Below are 17,623 nucleotides of genomic sequence, written 5' to 3'. Positions count from 1 at the left end.
ATGGAGTAACTGACAGCAGTAGTAGGTTGTCATCCTCTTTGTGGACCAGCACTAGAGGGGGATCCAAAAATGTTGTTGGAGGGTTTGACAGATATTTGCTGACAGCAGGGGAATGGCAAAACTCAGGGATACTGAGTTCCATTCCAGGCTCCGGAGAGGTGTGTGTTCTAGTAGTGACAGACCCTTCTTCCCCTGTCCCCCCCAAGCCTAACCTCTTCTGCCTCATCCCCTCCAAGCTGTCCCTATCCTGGTCCTGTTTCTTCCCCATCCCATGCGCTGTGTCCCAGCCTGTAAAGGCGCAGGATTCATCCCTGCAGTGCCTCCTGCTGGTTATCTAAGGGAATTAGCTCTTTTCCAGCCTGTGCGCCCTCTGCAGGCCACTGTCCCAATTGTAGCTGGGCCCCATGTCCCTCCCAGATCCCACTGCCCCTTTACCCCTGGGCTATCCCCTGGAAGTACCCCCACCAGTCTCTATGGGTTTCCCCTCTCTGGGAAACCCCCAACCCTCTAATCCTCACGTTGCCTCAGTCTGGGATACTACCAGTCATCACCAAGCCCCTGCTCACTGGTGCACACTGCTGTGCAAAAGCCACTCATCATAGGCAAGGGGGTTCAGACCTGCTGCCTTCTCTGCCTCCCAGTATCTCCATGGGCCTTGGACTAGGCCCTGCAGCCTGGGGAGTTGCCAGCCTGGAGCTCCCCTGCTCCTCTGGCCTTCCCTCAGCCCTGCTTCACTCCTAGTACCCTTTCTACAGGCAGCCAGGCCCTGCTCTCTCCCAGCCTGGAGAGAGACTCTTCTTGGACCACTGCCTCACAGTCTTTTTATAAGAGCCAGATGGGCCCCCATTAAGCCAGCTCAGCTGTGGTTGCTTTCCAATCAGCCCAGCCTTTCCCCTGCCACAGCCCTCTCCCAGGGCTGTTTTAAGCCCTTCATGGCAGGATCAGGGTAACTACCCTGCTACACAGTCCCATTCTTCTTCTCTACCCAGTTCCAGTCTCCACTCCTCAAGCTTCTCTTCCCCAGTCCCAATCTCCTGGACAAGCCAATCCTGGACTTCACCTCTGGCTTCCACAGCCAAGTCCCGGTTTCCCCCCTGTTTTTTGTGCTCTCCCTCCCTTCTGGGGTCCCCAGCTGATCTGTTTCTCACTCTTACCCTTGTGTTGGGTTGTCCTGTCTGCCCCAAGCACCAGTTTCCCTCCTTGGATGCCTCATCCAGTCTGAGGGTTTCTATCTACACACACTTAGTCTGTTTGGGTGGTAAATTTACCCCACACTAGCCTGCTGCACACTGAGTGTCCATGTGAAGCTGCTGCTGCACACTAACATTTCCCTAATGCTGGGAAATGGGATAGATCAAAGCAGATTCGGGAACTGTTAGGGCTTCTCTTTGCTACCACACTAAACCAGTGCCACTGTATCGATGCAGCGGTGCTGATTTATCATGTCTGGTGAAGACGCATTACGTCAATGGGAGAGTGCTCTGCTGTCAACATAATTAGTCCACCCCATTGAGAGGCAGAAGCTCTGCTGGCGGGAGAGCATCTCCCGCTGACATAGTGTGATGCAGACACTGCTTCAAGTCGATGTAAGTTACATTGTTCGGGGGTAGGGGGAGTGAGTTTTCACATCCCTGAGTGATGTAATTTACAGAAACTTAAGCAGTAGTGTAGACAAGGCCTCAGTGTACAGCAACATCATCCACATGGGCACTTGGTGCCTGGCAGGACAGTGCAGGGAAGATTTACACCCCAGCTTGCCACAAACTAAAGGTTCATGTAGATCTGCTCTCAGTCTCCCCCACCCCACCCTGGCTGCTTATTCCAGTTTCATCACCCAGTTACTCTTAGACTCCCCTGACACCCTGGTTCCTGATCTGATCTGTTTTTCCTCACCTGCCTCCAGTTCCTCCCCACTGGTTCCCAGTCCCACACTCCTCATCCAGTCAGTCCCAGTCTCCCCAGCTCCCAATCTCCTTGCTAGGCAAGTCAGAGTCTCTCCCACCCACTCCCTGACCTAATCACCCTGCCTAGCCAATGATATCTAGTGCACAGGGCAGTTTGTAGATGACTGGGTGGTTATTTCTAGAATAACTCTGAATGGGCCCAATCCTGAGTCCTTTATTCTGTTTCTACTCAGTCTGTACAAAGCAAACTCACATTACAGGCAATAGCTGCCTGCCTGAGTAAGGAACCCTAGGAGCTGGCCCTGCACTTCTATCCAGGGAAGACGGGGATTAATGACAAGGATGGACATAACTATAACGGCCATGGAAAGACTCATCCTCCTCTCCAGCCTTCAGCACAGGTATGTGGAACGACCCTGCCAGCATGGCAGGGGTTAAAGGGAGCCTTTGGGCCCAGCTAGCCCCACCCCACTATATCTGCAGCCAATGCCAGGCCTGGGGGGAGAAAAGGAGAGGGCCTGGCTCAGTTGAGGGCTGACTGGCGAAGAGGCAGGAGCGATCCACTTCCCTACCTGAGGGCAAGGGTCACTACCCTGCCAGCCGAGGCAGCCACCAGGGGGTAAGCACTGCCCCACCTGAAGGAGCCGGGGACCACAGAATGAGGCCACCCAAGATCCACGATAGGGCGCTATGGGATACAAGCCACCAGCGAATGGGACTAGAGGGGCCATGCCCCAAACAAAAGGGACAGTGGTAGGAAGTAGCCCAGGGCAGGGGATTTAGATCCTATTCAGGGCAGATGCATGCAGAACCCTGGCCTGGGACCCAGTGGAGAGGGAGGGCCTGGGTTTCCCTACCCCACTGCCTAATATACGTGTAACCCTTCTGCCCCTCTAAGTTGGCAGCAACAAGGGCCGGGTTCAGTATCCAGGGGTTCCGTTTCAATAACGCAATGCAAAACCGGCTCGAGCCCCCACCCAGTGACCTGGGACAATTACCTACCACCCCCCCGGGTGCCTCTAGGAGGCAATACTTCCCCACTCGGAAGCACGAAGTCTGAGTGTAGCAAAATCCTTTTAATAAAGGAGGGAAACAATGCGGCATCACGTTGGAGAGACACCACAAACAGGACTATACACAAACCATAAGCAAAACCCACCTCCAAGTACATTTGGCACTGTCCTTAGGGTCTTAAGTCCAATCACCCCAAAGTCCAACAACCCAAAAGTCTCAGTCTCTGGTCAGTGCCACCCCAGAGTTCAAAAGTTTATCTGCAGAGTTTTAACCCCCCCCCCCAGCTTGGGGGAAAATGGGGGGGGTCACGCACACAGGGTGCTAAGGGACACCTTACGTGGGCCAGGGCCGACTGCCCCGCTTCTCCGTGGAGTTCTGCTGCAGCCTTCACCACGACTGGCTCCACTCCACCAGCTGTGCCGCTCCTTCAGCAGACCCGTGAACCACGTCAGCCGTCCCCGCAAACCGCTCCACACTGCTCACTGTTCCATGGGCTGCTCCAACGTGCTGCAGACTGCTCCGCTCTGCCAGCTGCTTGGTGATAGATCTTCAGGCTCTCCCACTACTTAACACAGCACTCAGTGATCTCAGCTCAGTAAGCTTAGCTCTTTTAGTGATTTCAGCTCTTAGTGATTTCAACTTGTAGTAGGAGAGCCCCAGTGCCACATGGCCCAACGTGAATTCAGGTCAGCAACCTCTAGATGGACTCCTAAAGGATTCAAAATTAGCTCTGCTCTTTAACAATGGAGAGAGGAGGAAGTGCAATTGGTGTTCCAGGCCCTCAAAAGGGGCCCATACCATCAGGTACACACACCAGTCCCCAACCTCTCTCCATTCACTGGGTTTTGGAACCCATGTCCCTTGTCTAGCAAGTACTATTTAATGTAGGTTGAGTCATTTCTGTCATAAAGTAGTCTCATAGTTCCTCATTCACATAATTAAGGTAACAGCCCTTTTTTTCCTTCCTGCCCCAATAACAAAGAAATTGGGGATTCCACAGCTGTGAAAATAACCATCCCATGCTGCTGTGTGTTATGCTAAGTGGAGTGGGTTTACCAATGCAAATGTGCATTCCTGAAATTCCTTTGCCCACTCCTCATAATTTACCACCAGATGTCAGGGTAGGGCTCATCCTGACTCTGCTTACATATGGAGGCAACTTAACCTGGAAAAAAAGGAGCTGGAGGTCAGGCACAGCAACCACTAGGCAGCCCGGCCCTTCAAGTGCCCTGTTACAAACCCAACTTTATTCCCACTGCAAATGTGCAGCTCCAGCTGAGATGCGGGTGCAGTTTTACAGAAAGTTGCACAGAAGGGACTTTTGCTCTGATACCCCTTTATTTGTGTGCAGCTCCCTCCTCCTGGTGAGGCTCAGAGGAGAGGGACTCCCTGCTGTGCACTTGCTAGATGTGCAGCACAAGGCATTGCAGTTGTTATTAAAAGGTTAGGGAATTTACATTGGCGAAGGTCATTCTGTTTTCTTGAGTGTTTTAAAGTCCTGACAATGAATCTTTGTAAAGTTCCCGCCCACCCCAGATATTTTATTTTTAAAAAAATACTAAGAAATTGCATACAACCCCTCCCCCCATGTGAAGAGTGTATTGATGTTTGTCATTGAAACACTCAAAATCCAGGAAAGAGTTGAGATTAAACACTGCCCTGAGCTCCCATTGCCAGGGGAGCTGCTAAAACTTTTGGAACTATGGGAAAATATTCTCTCTTCCTTGTGCTATACTCAGAGGAAGATATTATTCCTACTAAATGTTAAGAAGAGAGAAGTTAAAAATAAAACTTATAATGGGTCTGTAGCTGTTATGTTAACTACTGAGTCACAACAAACGTCTCCATAATATGATATTCCTGTGCTGTGCAGGGTTGAGGTATATATTTGGCTGAGCTCTCTATGCTACGCCAGGTCCACAGAGTATCAGAGATTTTGAAATTTTCTATTACTAGTTGGTCCAAATTGTGAGAAGTAACAGAGCAGATGGGGAGTGCTCTCGGCTAAATCTAATTCTGGCCAAGCTGGGAGAATCTCCCCATTCCTTGGTCACCTTATGAGGGTGGCAAAGGGGCTACATAAATGCCACATCCTCTGTACCTCTGCAGTTGGGTGTCTGGGTCTGGAATTTAGCATGAGTGTAACATTTTCAAAAGTGCTTCAATGACTTAGGAGCCTAAGTGACATTTTCCTTTTTCATTTTCTCTCCTGTCTTTATTTTTAGACCCATTCAGAGGGAAAGGGAAAGGAAAGACGTGGCACTGAAACAACTGGAAATGAGATCATGAAAACGCTTCACAGTCACACAGGGGGCTTCTCAGTGGCCAGTGACATGAACAGTAATTATTACAGCTCAGTAATAGCAATAATGACCAGAGACATGAACAGTAATAACTGACTTTTGTTCATTTCTCGTTAGGGTCACAGGCACACGATGCCCTCTGGGTTCAAGCCCTTTTGTCTCAGGGGATTTGCCTTTCAGGACAGAGGTGGCTGATTCTTACCTGAACAGGTCACTCCAGCATCCTCTCCGTGACCGCAGTTACTCTCACCCCATCCCCTGTTCCTGCAGTGCCAGAGAGCAGGCTCGGTACCATCACAGGCAACGTCATCCAGCCAAATTGGTCCAAGTCCTACTCCAAAATGAGCTTTGACAGGGGCACTGACAGCAGATCCACATCCCAACTGCTTACAAACAACTCCAGCATCTTCCGTGTCCCATTCATCATCACACACCGTCCCCCACTGATCCTGGTGTTTAACCTCCACTCTCCCGGCACAGGGGCTGCCTCCGTCCGCCAGCCTCAGCTCATCAGCACCTTCAAAGAGAGACACAGAGCAGGGTCAGAGCGAGCAGGGAGCCCCCTCCCCAGCGTTATCACAGCAGAGTCTGCACCTGGCAGCAGGGGATCTGTGCCCAGAGCCATGAGAATGGGACATGCCCAGAGCTGCCTCATGGCTCCACCTGATCCCATCTCAGGGCCTCACACTCGGGGCTGTCAGTGCTGCAGCTCTCGCCATTTTATCCTCACTCTGGCAATTTGTGGTATTTTTACCTGTCTCATGAGAACACGATGAAAGGCGCCAACTCACCGAGTTTTCCTTATTCGAAATGGTGCCATCTCCCGTCACTGTCACTGGGGCTGAAGCCAGCGAGATGGCAGGGAGAGGGTCTGCAGTGTGGTAACAGGGAGGCAGGACAGAGGGTCAGAAGAGAGGGGAGGGGACAGGGATCTGAAATTGGGGCAGGAGGGAGGAGTGGAAATGGAGCACAGCAGGGGCGGGTCTAGGGATTTTGCCGCCCCAAGCACGGCAGGCAGGCTGCCTTCGGCGGCTTGCCTGCGGAGGGTCCGCTGGTCCCTTGCAGCGATCGGCAGAGTGCCCCCCACGGTTTGCCGCCCCAAGCACACTTGGCGTGCTGGGGCCTGGAGCTGCCCCTGGAGCACAGGGTGGTCTGGAGGGAGAGCAGGAAGCATGGGGCTGGAGGGGGTTATTGAGCAGTGGCCAGGAGGGGGTCTGAATGGAGAGGTGGAGGGTGGAGGGGGTCTGGAGTGGGGGAGAGGAGTGAGAAGTGAGGAGAGGTGAGGAATTGGGCAGGAGGGAGAGAGTGGAAGGGAGAGAGAACAGAGAGGAGGCAGAAGGAGGCATGGGGAGAAGAGGGGGCTCTAAAAAGGGGGGCAGGAGGAGGTAGGGGTGGGGAAGGGTGATCTTGTGTAAGGGGAGGAGTGAGGGGGCCTGAAGCAGGGCAGCAAGAGGGTGAGTAGGGGAGGGGTGTGGAGCAGAGGATGGGAGGGAGGGGAAGTAGCCTGGAACATGGGTACATGAGGGAGTATTGGGGAGGATGGTGGAGTAACAGAAGTTCTGTGTGTGAGTGGGAACCATGCTGCATTAATTAGCTCAGTGGCTGTCAACTATTTCTCAGTCAGTCCTTCTTCTGTCAGAGGAACTGAACCAGGAGGGGAGAGCGAAGGCAGTGCTGGGCAATGGACAGCAGTTCCTGTCTCAGGGGTGAGGGGAGGGTAAGCGCAGTCTCCAGCTGAGCGGCCAGGGGGAGTCGTGCAGTTTGGGTGCATTAAATGGTGACTTTTCAGCCTGCGATTCTCACCCCCACTCTGGCAGAGGAGTGGGGGAGGGGGTTCTAAAGTCCGTAGACAGACTGAGTAACATGACTGGATGTTTTTTTATAACTTTGTAATTTTTGTTCTGTGGAGCTTGGCATTACAGCTTCGGGCTCCCTACTGGAGCTTCCTCTCCCCACCTGTTCCACACATTTCCCTATTCCACTGGTCTCTTCCCACCCTCCTCTCTTGGGCTCTGCCCCCTCCTCTTCTCCCCTTCCTACCTGGCCTCTCTGCCTTGCATACACAGGCTGTTCCTTCCCCAGATGAGCAGCAGACTCTGCCCCCACTCCCTGCCATTGTCTTTTCTCCCAGTAGCTCTGAGTTCCACCCCAAGCCCAGAGTTGTCTCTAGAGTTTTTTGTATCTCTGGGGGTTGTGGAGAGGCAAAGCTGGCTGCTGGGAGAGAGGCAGTTCACAGGGACTGTGAGGATGGGCCACTGCCTGCCACACAATCCTGGGAGACAAAACTGGCCCCCAGAACAGGATGTGAAGAGCCAGGACTGTCCCTGTGACTGGGAGCAAGAACGGTCATCATTACAATGCCCATGAGTTACGGCTACATAGAGCGTTCCTCTGTAGGGTGACCAGACAGCAAGGGTGAAAAATCAGGACAGGGGGTGGAGGGTAATAGGAGCCTATATACAAAAAAGCCCCAAATATCGGGACTGTCCCTACAAAATCAGGACATCTGGTCACCCTATTCCACTGTGACCCCTGGAACAGGCTGGCTGCAGCAGTGTATGGCTGAGTCAGGGACAGTACGTTTAGGGAGCCTCCATGAAGGTCAGAGAACAGAGCAGTTCACACCAGTATGTGCCCAGACCATCCTGCTCCTTTAATGCCTAGCAAATATAAAACACCACTTTGCTGCAATCCACAGGGGCGTTTATTCAGGTACGTCTCTCTTCAGTGCAGTCCCACAGGCAACCCATGGGACCCAGTCTGCACTAAGAAAAAAGGGGCTTTTTTTCAATGGCGTTAACTGAGTGATGTTCATTCATGGCAGGACCCAAGGCTGTAACACTGTTCTAGCTAAGAAGAGTACCCAGAAGTCACCTACTACAGGACAGGCCCAACAAAGAAAATAACAGAACGCCACTAGCCATCCCCTTCAGCTCCCAACTAAAACCTCTCCAGCACATCATCTACAACCTATCCTGAAGGACGATCCATCACTCTCACAGATCTTGTGAGACAGACCAGTCCTCGCTTACAGACAGCCCCCCAACCTGATACAAATACTCACCAGCAATCGCACACCATACAACACAAACACTAGCCCAGGAACTTATCCTTGTAACAAAGCCTGATGCCAACTCTGTCCACATATCTATTCAAGTGACACCATCATAGGACCTAATCGCATCAGCCACAATATCAGAGGCTCGTTCACCTGTACATCTACCAACGTGATATATGCCATCATGTGCCAGCAATGCCCCTCTGCCATATACATTGGCCAAACCAGACAGTCTCTACGCAAAAGAATAAATGGACACAAATCTGATATCAGGAATCATAACATTCAAAAACCAGTGGCAGAACACTTCAGCCTCTCTAACCACTCTGTGACAGACTTGAAGGTGGCAATTTTGCAACAAAAAAAATTCAAAAACAGACTCCAAAGAGAGACTGCTGAACTCGAATTAATATGCAAATCAGATACAATTAACTTAGGTCTAAACAGAGACTGGGAATGGTTGGGTCATTACACTAATTGAATCTATTTCCCCATGTTAAGTATCTTCACACTTTCTATGGGTCATCTCGAATATCACTTCAAAGGTGTTTTTTTTCTCCTGCTGATGACAGCTCATCTCAATTGATTGACCTCTTACAGTTGGTATGGCTACTTCCACCTTTTCATGTTCTCTGTATGTATAAATATCTTCTTTCTGTGTGTTCCATTCTATGCAGCCAATGAAGTGGGCTGTAGCCCATGAAATCTTATGCTCAGATAAATTTGTTAGTCTCTAAAGTGCCACAAGTACTCCTGTTCTTTTTGCTCTAGCTCAGTGCACACACAGTTCTGTTTCCCTGCACGCAGTAGAAACTAAGAACAGCCGGCAGTTTCCTTGCTCAGAAATCCCCAGCCTGCCCCTCCAGTGAGCTCCAACTGGCTTTGTTTCTTTTCTGCTTTCGGGATCCCGGTTACAACTCCTTCTACTGGCTTCTCCCTCCAACAGACACAGTCTGATGCCAGTATCCTGGCCCCTGCATTGGCAACAGTGGAAACCCCTGGCTTAGCTCTGCACTGCCCTGTTGCATCGCAGGCGTATATGAACAAAGCTCTTCAGTCAGTTTGATTGGCAGCAAAAAGTCCTTTATTTCTCTCCAGCATACATCTTTATACTCTTGAAGCAGGCAAGCAAGCAGTTGCTAATTGGTTAACAAAATTTACACAGCCGCAGCTGTAACCCCATAGGGTAATTATCATCCTAACACCTGTTTGACTTATCATCCTATTTACTGCCTACCAGCAGATAAAAACTAGCCTCGACCTTGAAGTCTAAACACTTCAGCTCTCACATACTTATCTGCCAAGTTCCCACATCTCCCGCCTTTTCTCAAAATAAAAAAATAAAAAAAAGAAAAAAGGCATAAGCAAAACATTCCCAACTCATAACATCATAACACTACAATCTATCACAAACCAAAATTAAAACTTTATAAAGCCAACCTATATAACCATGCAATTCTTAACATAACCCCAACAACACCAAACAAAAACAAAGCACAACAAATAAATGGTGTAAATTCTACAGGATTCCCCCCTTCTCTATAGCACACCAACTTGTGGCAAACTTCTATTACCAAATCATCCCTCAGATGTCAGGCGATCAAACTGACACTGAGGGAGGGGGGGTCCTAGAAAAAACACAACATAAACCACATAAAACGCAAAAGACAATTCTGGCCAGAAAAACAAACAAACAAACAAACAAACATACATAAGACACAGAACATAAATTTAACTCTGTAAACAAATGCATGGTATATCAAATACTAAGCAGCTAACATCCATATTCCTCAATTATCTAAAATACAAAAACAAATATACCCCTACTGGGCAATCAATCATTACTTAAAATACACAAATACCCTTATTAATTTCAGACAAAACAGGGGAATCACTTCATCAATTAAATCATTTACAGTAATACAATTGCATCTTGGCTTACTTCTAAATTCAAAGCTATTCACAGCTTAAGGGTTCTTACTATTAACTTCTACCTTTAAACACAAACAAAAAACATCACCACTTATATGCCCTTAAGCCTAATACAATTTCAATTACATAGCACTATATACATTCTTCAGCTAATACAACAAAATTATTTATAACCAAACAAACACCAAAACTTTACTCTTTAGCAACTTTGCAAAATTCAACTGCTGTTCCCTCTAGCAATCACAGAGTTAACTTTTACTCTGCCTAACATTACTCGCTTGTAGTTAATTACCTTCTCTATCAACTACACCCTCAAGGTTATCAACCAGTTTTCCAAGCTTCTTGTCTGTTGCCCGCCGCCTGGGCCCGATCCTTTTTTCCTCTTCAAGTTCTCTATCTATCGCGTGCCTGCCTGGGCCCGATCCAAAGCACTTTACATAAAGGTATTTTGGGTCACATAAATTCAAAGCCATTCTCCCAAATTACCTAAATTTATGCCTAAATAACACCATAAACTCCCCCCCCTTTGAGAATACTCAACAAACCTTTTGGCTGAGTTTTCTCAAACTTTAAAAACAAAAAACAATTAGGCTCTAAAAAACAGGGGTAGTAATGGGGGGGGGAATACCATTTACAATCCAATTAGGGAGGTCAATACATGCTAAAAAAAAATTCCACAACACAGGGCGCAGCCTGTAAAATAAACCCCAAAATCCAATCAATACCACATTTTTTAGCAGGAGTCCCACATTTTTTCCTGCCAGTGTGCAATTCTTTGCTTCTTTACCAGGGTCAGTTCTCAATGCCCTTTTAGTCAGGAATTTCTAGACATTGGCAATATCAATGATGTGAGTGTTTTTTCTTCTGTTCCACCACCATCGTGGTTCAAGTTCTACGGGGGAAATTATCAGGATATCATCCTATACATTCAGGCAAAGCAAAAATTATTTCAATCAATTAAATCAATCAGGGAGGATCAAACAAACGGGATCCTGGCACAGCTAACAAGCAGTTGTTCTCCAGGGCTCAGGGTGTGTACATCTTGTTGCTTTCTCAGTCATTCCATCCACCATTGCAGCAGTCATCTCTAATACTGACACTGTTGCAGTTTCTTCAGTCCTACTGTTTGCAGCCTCAAATCCTGAATGAGCAGTGGTAATATCTTGGACTAGTTCAGGAAATAGTTTTCCAGGCACTGCTTCTAAAGGCTTTAAAGTTTCAGCTGAGGTTTCCATAGATGTTACAGTTTCTGCAATGATTTGTTCTTCAATTGCTGCAGCTGTAACAGGCACAAATGTTTTTTGAGCCCCAGAGCTTTCAGTACTAAAAATGGGTGAGCCAGTATCTGCCAGCTGCACAGCTAAATTCTCTTGCTCCTCTTCGTCTCCCTTTCTACACACAGGCAGTTCTTGAGGACACATGTCGCTCTGTAGAGGGGCCCCATTTACAACTGCCCCTGGGCATTCTGATACTAGGTTAGATGGCGCATCTCCTACATCATTCTGCATGGGGGCCTCAGCTGCAACCGCTTCAGTGGGCTCTGATTCCAAGGTAAACACAGTATCTTCTACCTCTGTCGTCACAGGTGCCTCAGTTACCCCACTCTGCATTGCATCCCCAATAAAAGCTTCCTGAGTGATCTGCCGCCCATCGGATCCCTGAAGCCGAGCGGTTCGGGTGGGCTTGCGCAAAGTGATGTCCATAGCAAAGGCAGTTTGGGGAGGGCCAGTGGAGCCAAACCCTCGAGACCCGCGGTCAATCGGGGTCGATCGGGGCACACATCCTTTGAAAGGTATTAATTGAGCAAGACGTGTACCAGCAGTTATAGTCACAGGGGGACAGAGGGCACGTACCATTATCCCAATATTCCCCATATAGTCGGCATCAATAAGGCCAGGCAAAACAAAAATACCTTGTTTCGATGTTGTGACGGCCAATCAAAAGGGCACTCAGGCCAAATCCTAATGGACCATCGGTGTTGGAAGGAAGAACTTGAACCTCGTCAGTCTCTAAAACTACATCTGTCGCTGTGGCCAAATCCACTCCGGCACTGCCACGGGTTGCTCCGGGGAGGTGTTCCAGGCAGCCGGGTTGGCGGGTGGAGGCACTTGTGTTGTCGCGCTCCTCCGAGGGGCGCTCCGTGATCCGTTTCCCGGCAGCGGTGTTCCATCCTTCTTGTAACGCGCCCAACAGTCGACGGCGCAATGTCCAAACTTATCACATCGTGTGCAAGCGCCAGTTGCAGCTTCAGGTAACACATCAGAGGCCCGCTGCTCATTTTGCATAGGGCAGTCCCGCCGGAAATGCCCGGGTTTTCCGCAACCAAAACAGGGGCCGGCTGGCCGGGTCGGTTTTCTAGCCCCCCGCTGTCGCCCGAGCAGGGGTTGTAACGCCACGGCCAGTGCAGAGGCCTGTGCCTTAGCATGAATTGCTGCCTTATCCGTCTCCTCAAGCATAGCGGCCCTACCACATGCCTCAATCATTTCCATCAGGGTCGCAGTCTTGGGCAAGGTGGCTAATATACGGCGGCAAGTGGGATTTGCATTCTGGGTTGCAAGATCAAGTCCAACTGCAGTTCTGGCCTCTGGCGTCAGATTAGGAGATCTATCAATAGCCTCTCGAAGGCGATCCAAAAAGGTGGAATACGGTTCCGATGGGCCTTGCATAATTTTAGCGTAGGGAGGGCTCGGCTTTCCCATCTGGGGCACCGCTTTAAAGGCAGCCAAAGCCAGTTCCTGCGACTGCTGCAGGATCCGGGGATCGAGGCGGGCTTGCAAATGCGGGTCAACAAAGCGACCGGCTCCCAAAAACATATCAGCAGTGGCCACGCGCCGAGGATCATCATCCGGTAAATCCAAATTGCGGACAAGAGCCAAGTCAACTCTCTTAGCCCAATCATCTTTCCACAACAATTTCTGTGTAGGTGTAAGAAGCATGTCAGCTAGCTTAATCGCATCGTACGGACACATTGCTTGGCCAGCAAATACCTGTTCAATGATAGACTGTACATACGGATTATCTAGTCCATAAGCCATGATCGATTTCTGTGCCTCACGGATCAACTTCCAGTCCAAAGGGGCCCACCGTCTATGATTAGGGTGTTGAGGGTCTGGCGTAATCACCGGAAAGGCCTCAGGTGTTAGACCTTCAAGGATGGCTTCTCTTAAAACCCCATGCCAGCGCTGTACCGGATCCGGAGGGTCCCCAGTTGGAGGTCCCGGGGCCAGGCGGGGCGGGGGGGCGAGTCGAATGAAAGCACTTGTGAAGATGCGATCGCGATGATCCAGGTGGAAGACCTTCCAATTGGTCCAACTTGTCACATATATGCTGCAGCTGTCGACCCTGGCGCTCCATCTCCTTATAGAAGGCATCAGACTGAGTAAACTGAGTAAACGTAGTCAAATCGGGATATGGGTTCGATGGCACATGTTCCACCCGAGCCCCCTTCGTTCCCCCGCAATCGTGGCACCCCCAGGTCCCGTGGACACGGCATGGCTTTGGAGGGGGTGCATACGGCAAGGCTGTCTCCATAGGCTCGGGTGTATCGGGGGGTAACAGGACCGTAGCAGGATCAATCATGTCGGGGCCGATAGCCACATTGGAGGGTAGCGGGGCCGTAGCAGGGGCAACATCATCCATAGGGTAGGGGTTGGAAGCCAAAGGTATCACCGTGTCCTCACCACCGAAAAACTCTCTGGCTCCAACCGGCAACACAGAAGGCATTCCGGGCGTTGGGCGGCAAAGCTCAGAAAGGGCCGCCTGCACTCCTGCCTCGGCCGTGAGAGTTTCTACTATCTCCTTCGCCTTATTCCATACTGGACTCAGGGAGAAGGCCTCCTTATCGCCCTGAGCCACCGACTTCCAAAGCTCGGAGCCTAGCCGCTCCCAAACAGTTTTATCAAAAATTGTACTTGGTTGAACAGAAAGTCCCCTTCTCCGTCCCCACCGCAGCAGACGGGATAACGTATCAGAGGGGAGCTTCTCTCCCTGCCGCTCCGCGATGCGCATCAGATATTCATGCACCGTCCTTTCTTCCGCTGATGCAGCGGTTCCCATGTTGAATTGATGTTAGCTGCTCACCTCTGGGCTGGGGTGTGCCTCCCTTTTCAGACGCCCTGCGGCTTGCCACTCGACACTGAGCTCAGGTGCGCCCCTCTTTTCGGACGCCCTGCGGCTCCTAGCCGCTCGACACTGAACTCAGGTGCGCCCTTCTCTTCGGACGCCCTGCAGCCGCCGCTCGACACTGAGCTCAGGTGCGCCCCTCTTTTCGGACGCCCTGCGGCTCCTAGCCGCTCGACACTGAGACTCAGGTGCGCCTCCTTTTCCTCCTTTCAGTTCAGGCCACCAACACTATCCTCATTCAATCACGTCGGGGTCACCATTTGTTGCATCGCAGGCGTATATGAGCAAAGCTCTTCAGTCAGTTTGATTGGCAGCAAAAGGTCCTTTATTTCTCTCCAGCATACATCTTTATACTCTTGAAGCAGGCAAGCAAGCAGTTGCTAATTGGTTAACAAAATTTACACAGCCGCAGCTGTAACCCCATAGGGTAATTATCATCCTAACACCTGTTTGACTTATCATCCTATTTACTGCCTACCAGCAGATAAAAACTAGCCTCGACCTTGAAGTCTAAACACTTCAGCTCTCACATACTTATCTGCCAAGTTCCCACACTGCCCATGTGCCCAGTGCCTTTGGCAGTAGCCCCCACTGTCTGCAGCTGTTTTTACTCCATAAAGGATTTTGATTGCTCCATCTGTTGAGCCTAAAAGAGAGTTCTCACCCTGCCATTGGCTTTCATGAGGTCTGTGATTGTCTTAGGATCAAAGTCTCCCCAATGGCAGCCATCAGCACCTTTCAGCTATCAATCACATTTACATACTGCACCTATCATATACTGGAAAAAGTAGCTACATGATGATATTCCCTATATTGTAAACTCCCCCGTGTCACTGTGTCTGTGAAATGTGAAGCAAACTCAGATTTCCCATAGAAAATAAAAACTATCAAAGGGATGATGCACATTTCCTCATCAATCCAACAAAAATACATTGAGCTGAGCATGTGCTTGGCATCACTATATGACGCTATCCCACAAATAACTGGAGAGTATTTTATGCTCCCCCATGTCACTGTGTCTGCATCATGTGAAGCAGTCAAATTTATCATAGAAAATAAGAAATATTCAGGGGATGATAAACATTTGCTCATAAATCCAACCAAAATGCACTGAGCTGAACATGTGCTTGGCATCACACCATCCCACAATCGTGCAGTAATTTATCCCTCACATGGTAATAATTGTCCATCCCCTGCAATGTCAGTCTGAGCACCAGAAGTCACCATAGAATCCTCTGCTTTTCGGTCATGTACAGCTGTGTCATGGGCTCTAATCCCAGCACATTATATCTGAACTTCTTGGGAATCTGAAATATTAACTCCAAGTAACCTGCTAGACGGTTTGGTTTGCTCAGGATTTTCTGGGAATCAGGCCCCTAATCACCACACAGTTACTGAGCTGTCTGTGAAATAAACATTAGGGCAGGTTTTTCTCTAAGACAATAATTTAGACTGACATTTCTGATTATCAACTTCAGGCTAGCGCAGCAGCACATCGGGGTCCCATGAACCAGCTACAGCTCAGCAGTTCATTGCCCTGCCAGTCACATGGATCACTCTCATGCTGTTAACACCAGCCCAACAGGTTCCAGTCACTGTATTATTTTAATCATATCTGGGTCCCACATTCGATTTTAATCCTAGCGCTAATCAGTTTTGGAGTCTCTGGGCCAGATTCATGTCCTAAAATGCACCAGCATATTCTGGTGTACCCCATGGTCTGCCTCTCCCCCCCAACACCCCCCCCATTGCTGTTGAGTCTGCCTTGAGCTTGGACACTGCATGGCAAGGGGCCTGCAGCCCCTCTGTGCTGGAGGAATGAGAGCAGCCCTGAAACTGGGCAGGGGCAGCCTTGGGGGAATGAAACCAATGTGTCCCTGAGAGGCCCTGATACAGAACGTCTGCCATGCAGCTTGTGCTGGTCGGGCTTCTCTAGTCTCCATCTAGGATTCAAAGCTTCTCTGCTCCAGCAGAAACCCTGGGGGAGGGAGACAGGGCTCCTGTAGGATAAATCTTCCTGCTGGCAGAGCTTCCAGTACCCCTATGGGCACAAGGCATTGCAAACTGCACCCCAACACATGCACACACCTCTTCTCTGGGAAGAATCTATTCTGGGTTTATTTGGATAAATACTGCTCACTTCAAAATGACAAAACTTCTACTGGCTTCAGTGAGTGAATGGGGGAGTGAGGAGCCAGGACTTGGCCCTTGGAGCTGTTGGATTCAGGACCAAACAGACATTTCTGTTGGATCCCAAATTATTGATGTATTTATTGGGATTTAAAATACTAAAGCGATGCCCAGCCAAGACTGTTGGCACCCGGATGGCATTGATAACACACTCAAATCCCTGCAGCATGAAGTGACCATTTCAACAGGAACACATCCAGCCAGGCACCTACAGAAACTCCTTCCCACCCATTTCTCATTATGTGACGTTTGGCGTGGGTCCTTCCTACCCCCAAACAAGTATCTTTTGCAGTGTGCCCAAAAGGTCACCAAATCTGAGCAAGTTTCAGAGTCCTGGAGGCCTCACAAAGAACATCCTGTCAGCCACCCCTCTCCTTTATAAGAAGGGGAACCAGGTCAGGTGCCCCTGCTAACCATAGCTGTGGCAGTACGACACGGGGAGAAAGGTGATCCCTCAGGGAGGCTGGTCCCAGGCCATTAAGGACTTTATAAATCCTAACCGACACCTTAATCTCAACCCAGAGCTGGGCAGCCAGTGCAGATCCTGCAGCATGGCTGTAACATGATCCCAGCAAGATGTGCTGATCAGTGAGTCACTGCCAGTTGCACCAGCTTCGTACTCTGAATGGTTCTAAGGTGCAGACCCACATTAGAGTCATTGGAATAGTCCAATCTCCAGGTAACAAAAGCCTCAATAACAGTGGCAAGGTCCAATCCCGAAAGGAAAAGTCACAACCTCTGGTGTTAAAAAGCTGACTTTAAAAGTTACCACCCTAGTTCCAGTTAACCCAGCTCCCCTGGTGAAACACAGAAGAGACTTACCTGCTACGTCCTGAACTGTGAGAAGAAGCCACAGCACCAAAGTGGAGAGATGTCCCTTCATTGCCAGCCTGACTTGCAATGTCCCCTCTCTCTCACTGCACTGGCTGCACCTAAGCACCTGCCAGGGCTCCTCTGTGTCTGACAAGTGATAACAAAGCAGTGGAAGGGACATATATAGATTCAGAGGCTGGCATCAGCTGCGCGAAGGAACCAATAGCAAACCCACCTGCCTTTTTAGTTATTATCTGTGGTTTTATCTGTGACTTTATGCAGCTAAA

The 17,623-nt window shown here is 49.7% G+C and overlaps 1 protein-coding gene across 1 annotated transcript in view; it reads right to left on the bottom strand.

Annotated features, from left to right (window-relative positions):
- The window catches only part of LOC120394381 (antigen WC1.1-like), a 181,434-nt gene extending 164,028 nt beyond the window's left edge, over positions 1–17,406 (bottom strand). Inside the window, exons 1-2 of the mRNA XM_039518613.1 lie at positions 17,346–17,406; positions 5,424–5,738 (exon numbers count right to left, since the gene is read on the bottom strand). Coding sequence (XP_039374547.1) covers positions 5,424–5,738; positions 17,346–17,406 — 376 coding nt within the window. The remainder of the gene's footprint in view (positions 1–5,423; positions 5,739–17,345) is intronic.
- Between the last annotated feature and the right edge of the window lie 217 nt (positions 17,407–17,623).

The sequence above is a fragment of the Mauremys reevesii genome, unplaced genomic scaffold (genome assembly GCF_016161935.1).
Source record: "Mauremys reevesii isolate NIE-2019 unplaced genomic scaffold, ASM1616193v1 Contig53, whole genome shotgun sequence".
In the NCBI taxonomy this organism is placed as follows: Eukaryota; Metazoa; Chordata; order Testudines; family Geoemydidae; genus Mauremys; species Mauremys reevesii.
Note: the sequence above shows the minus strand (reverse complement) of the source record. Positions and strands in the feature narration are given on the sequence as shown.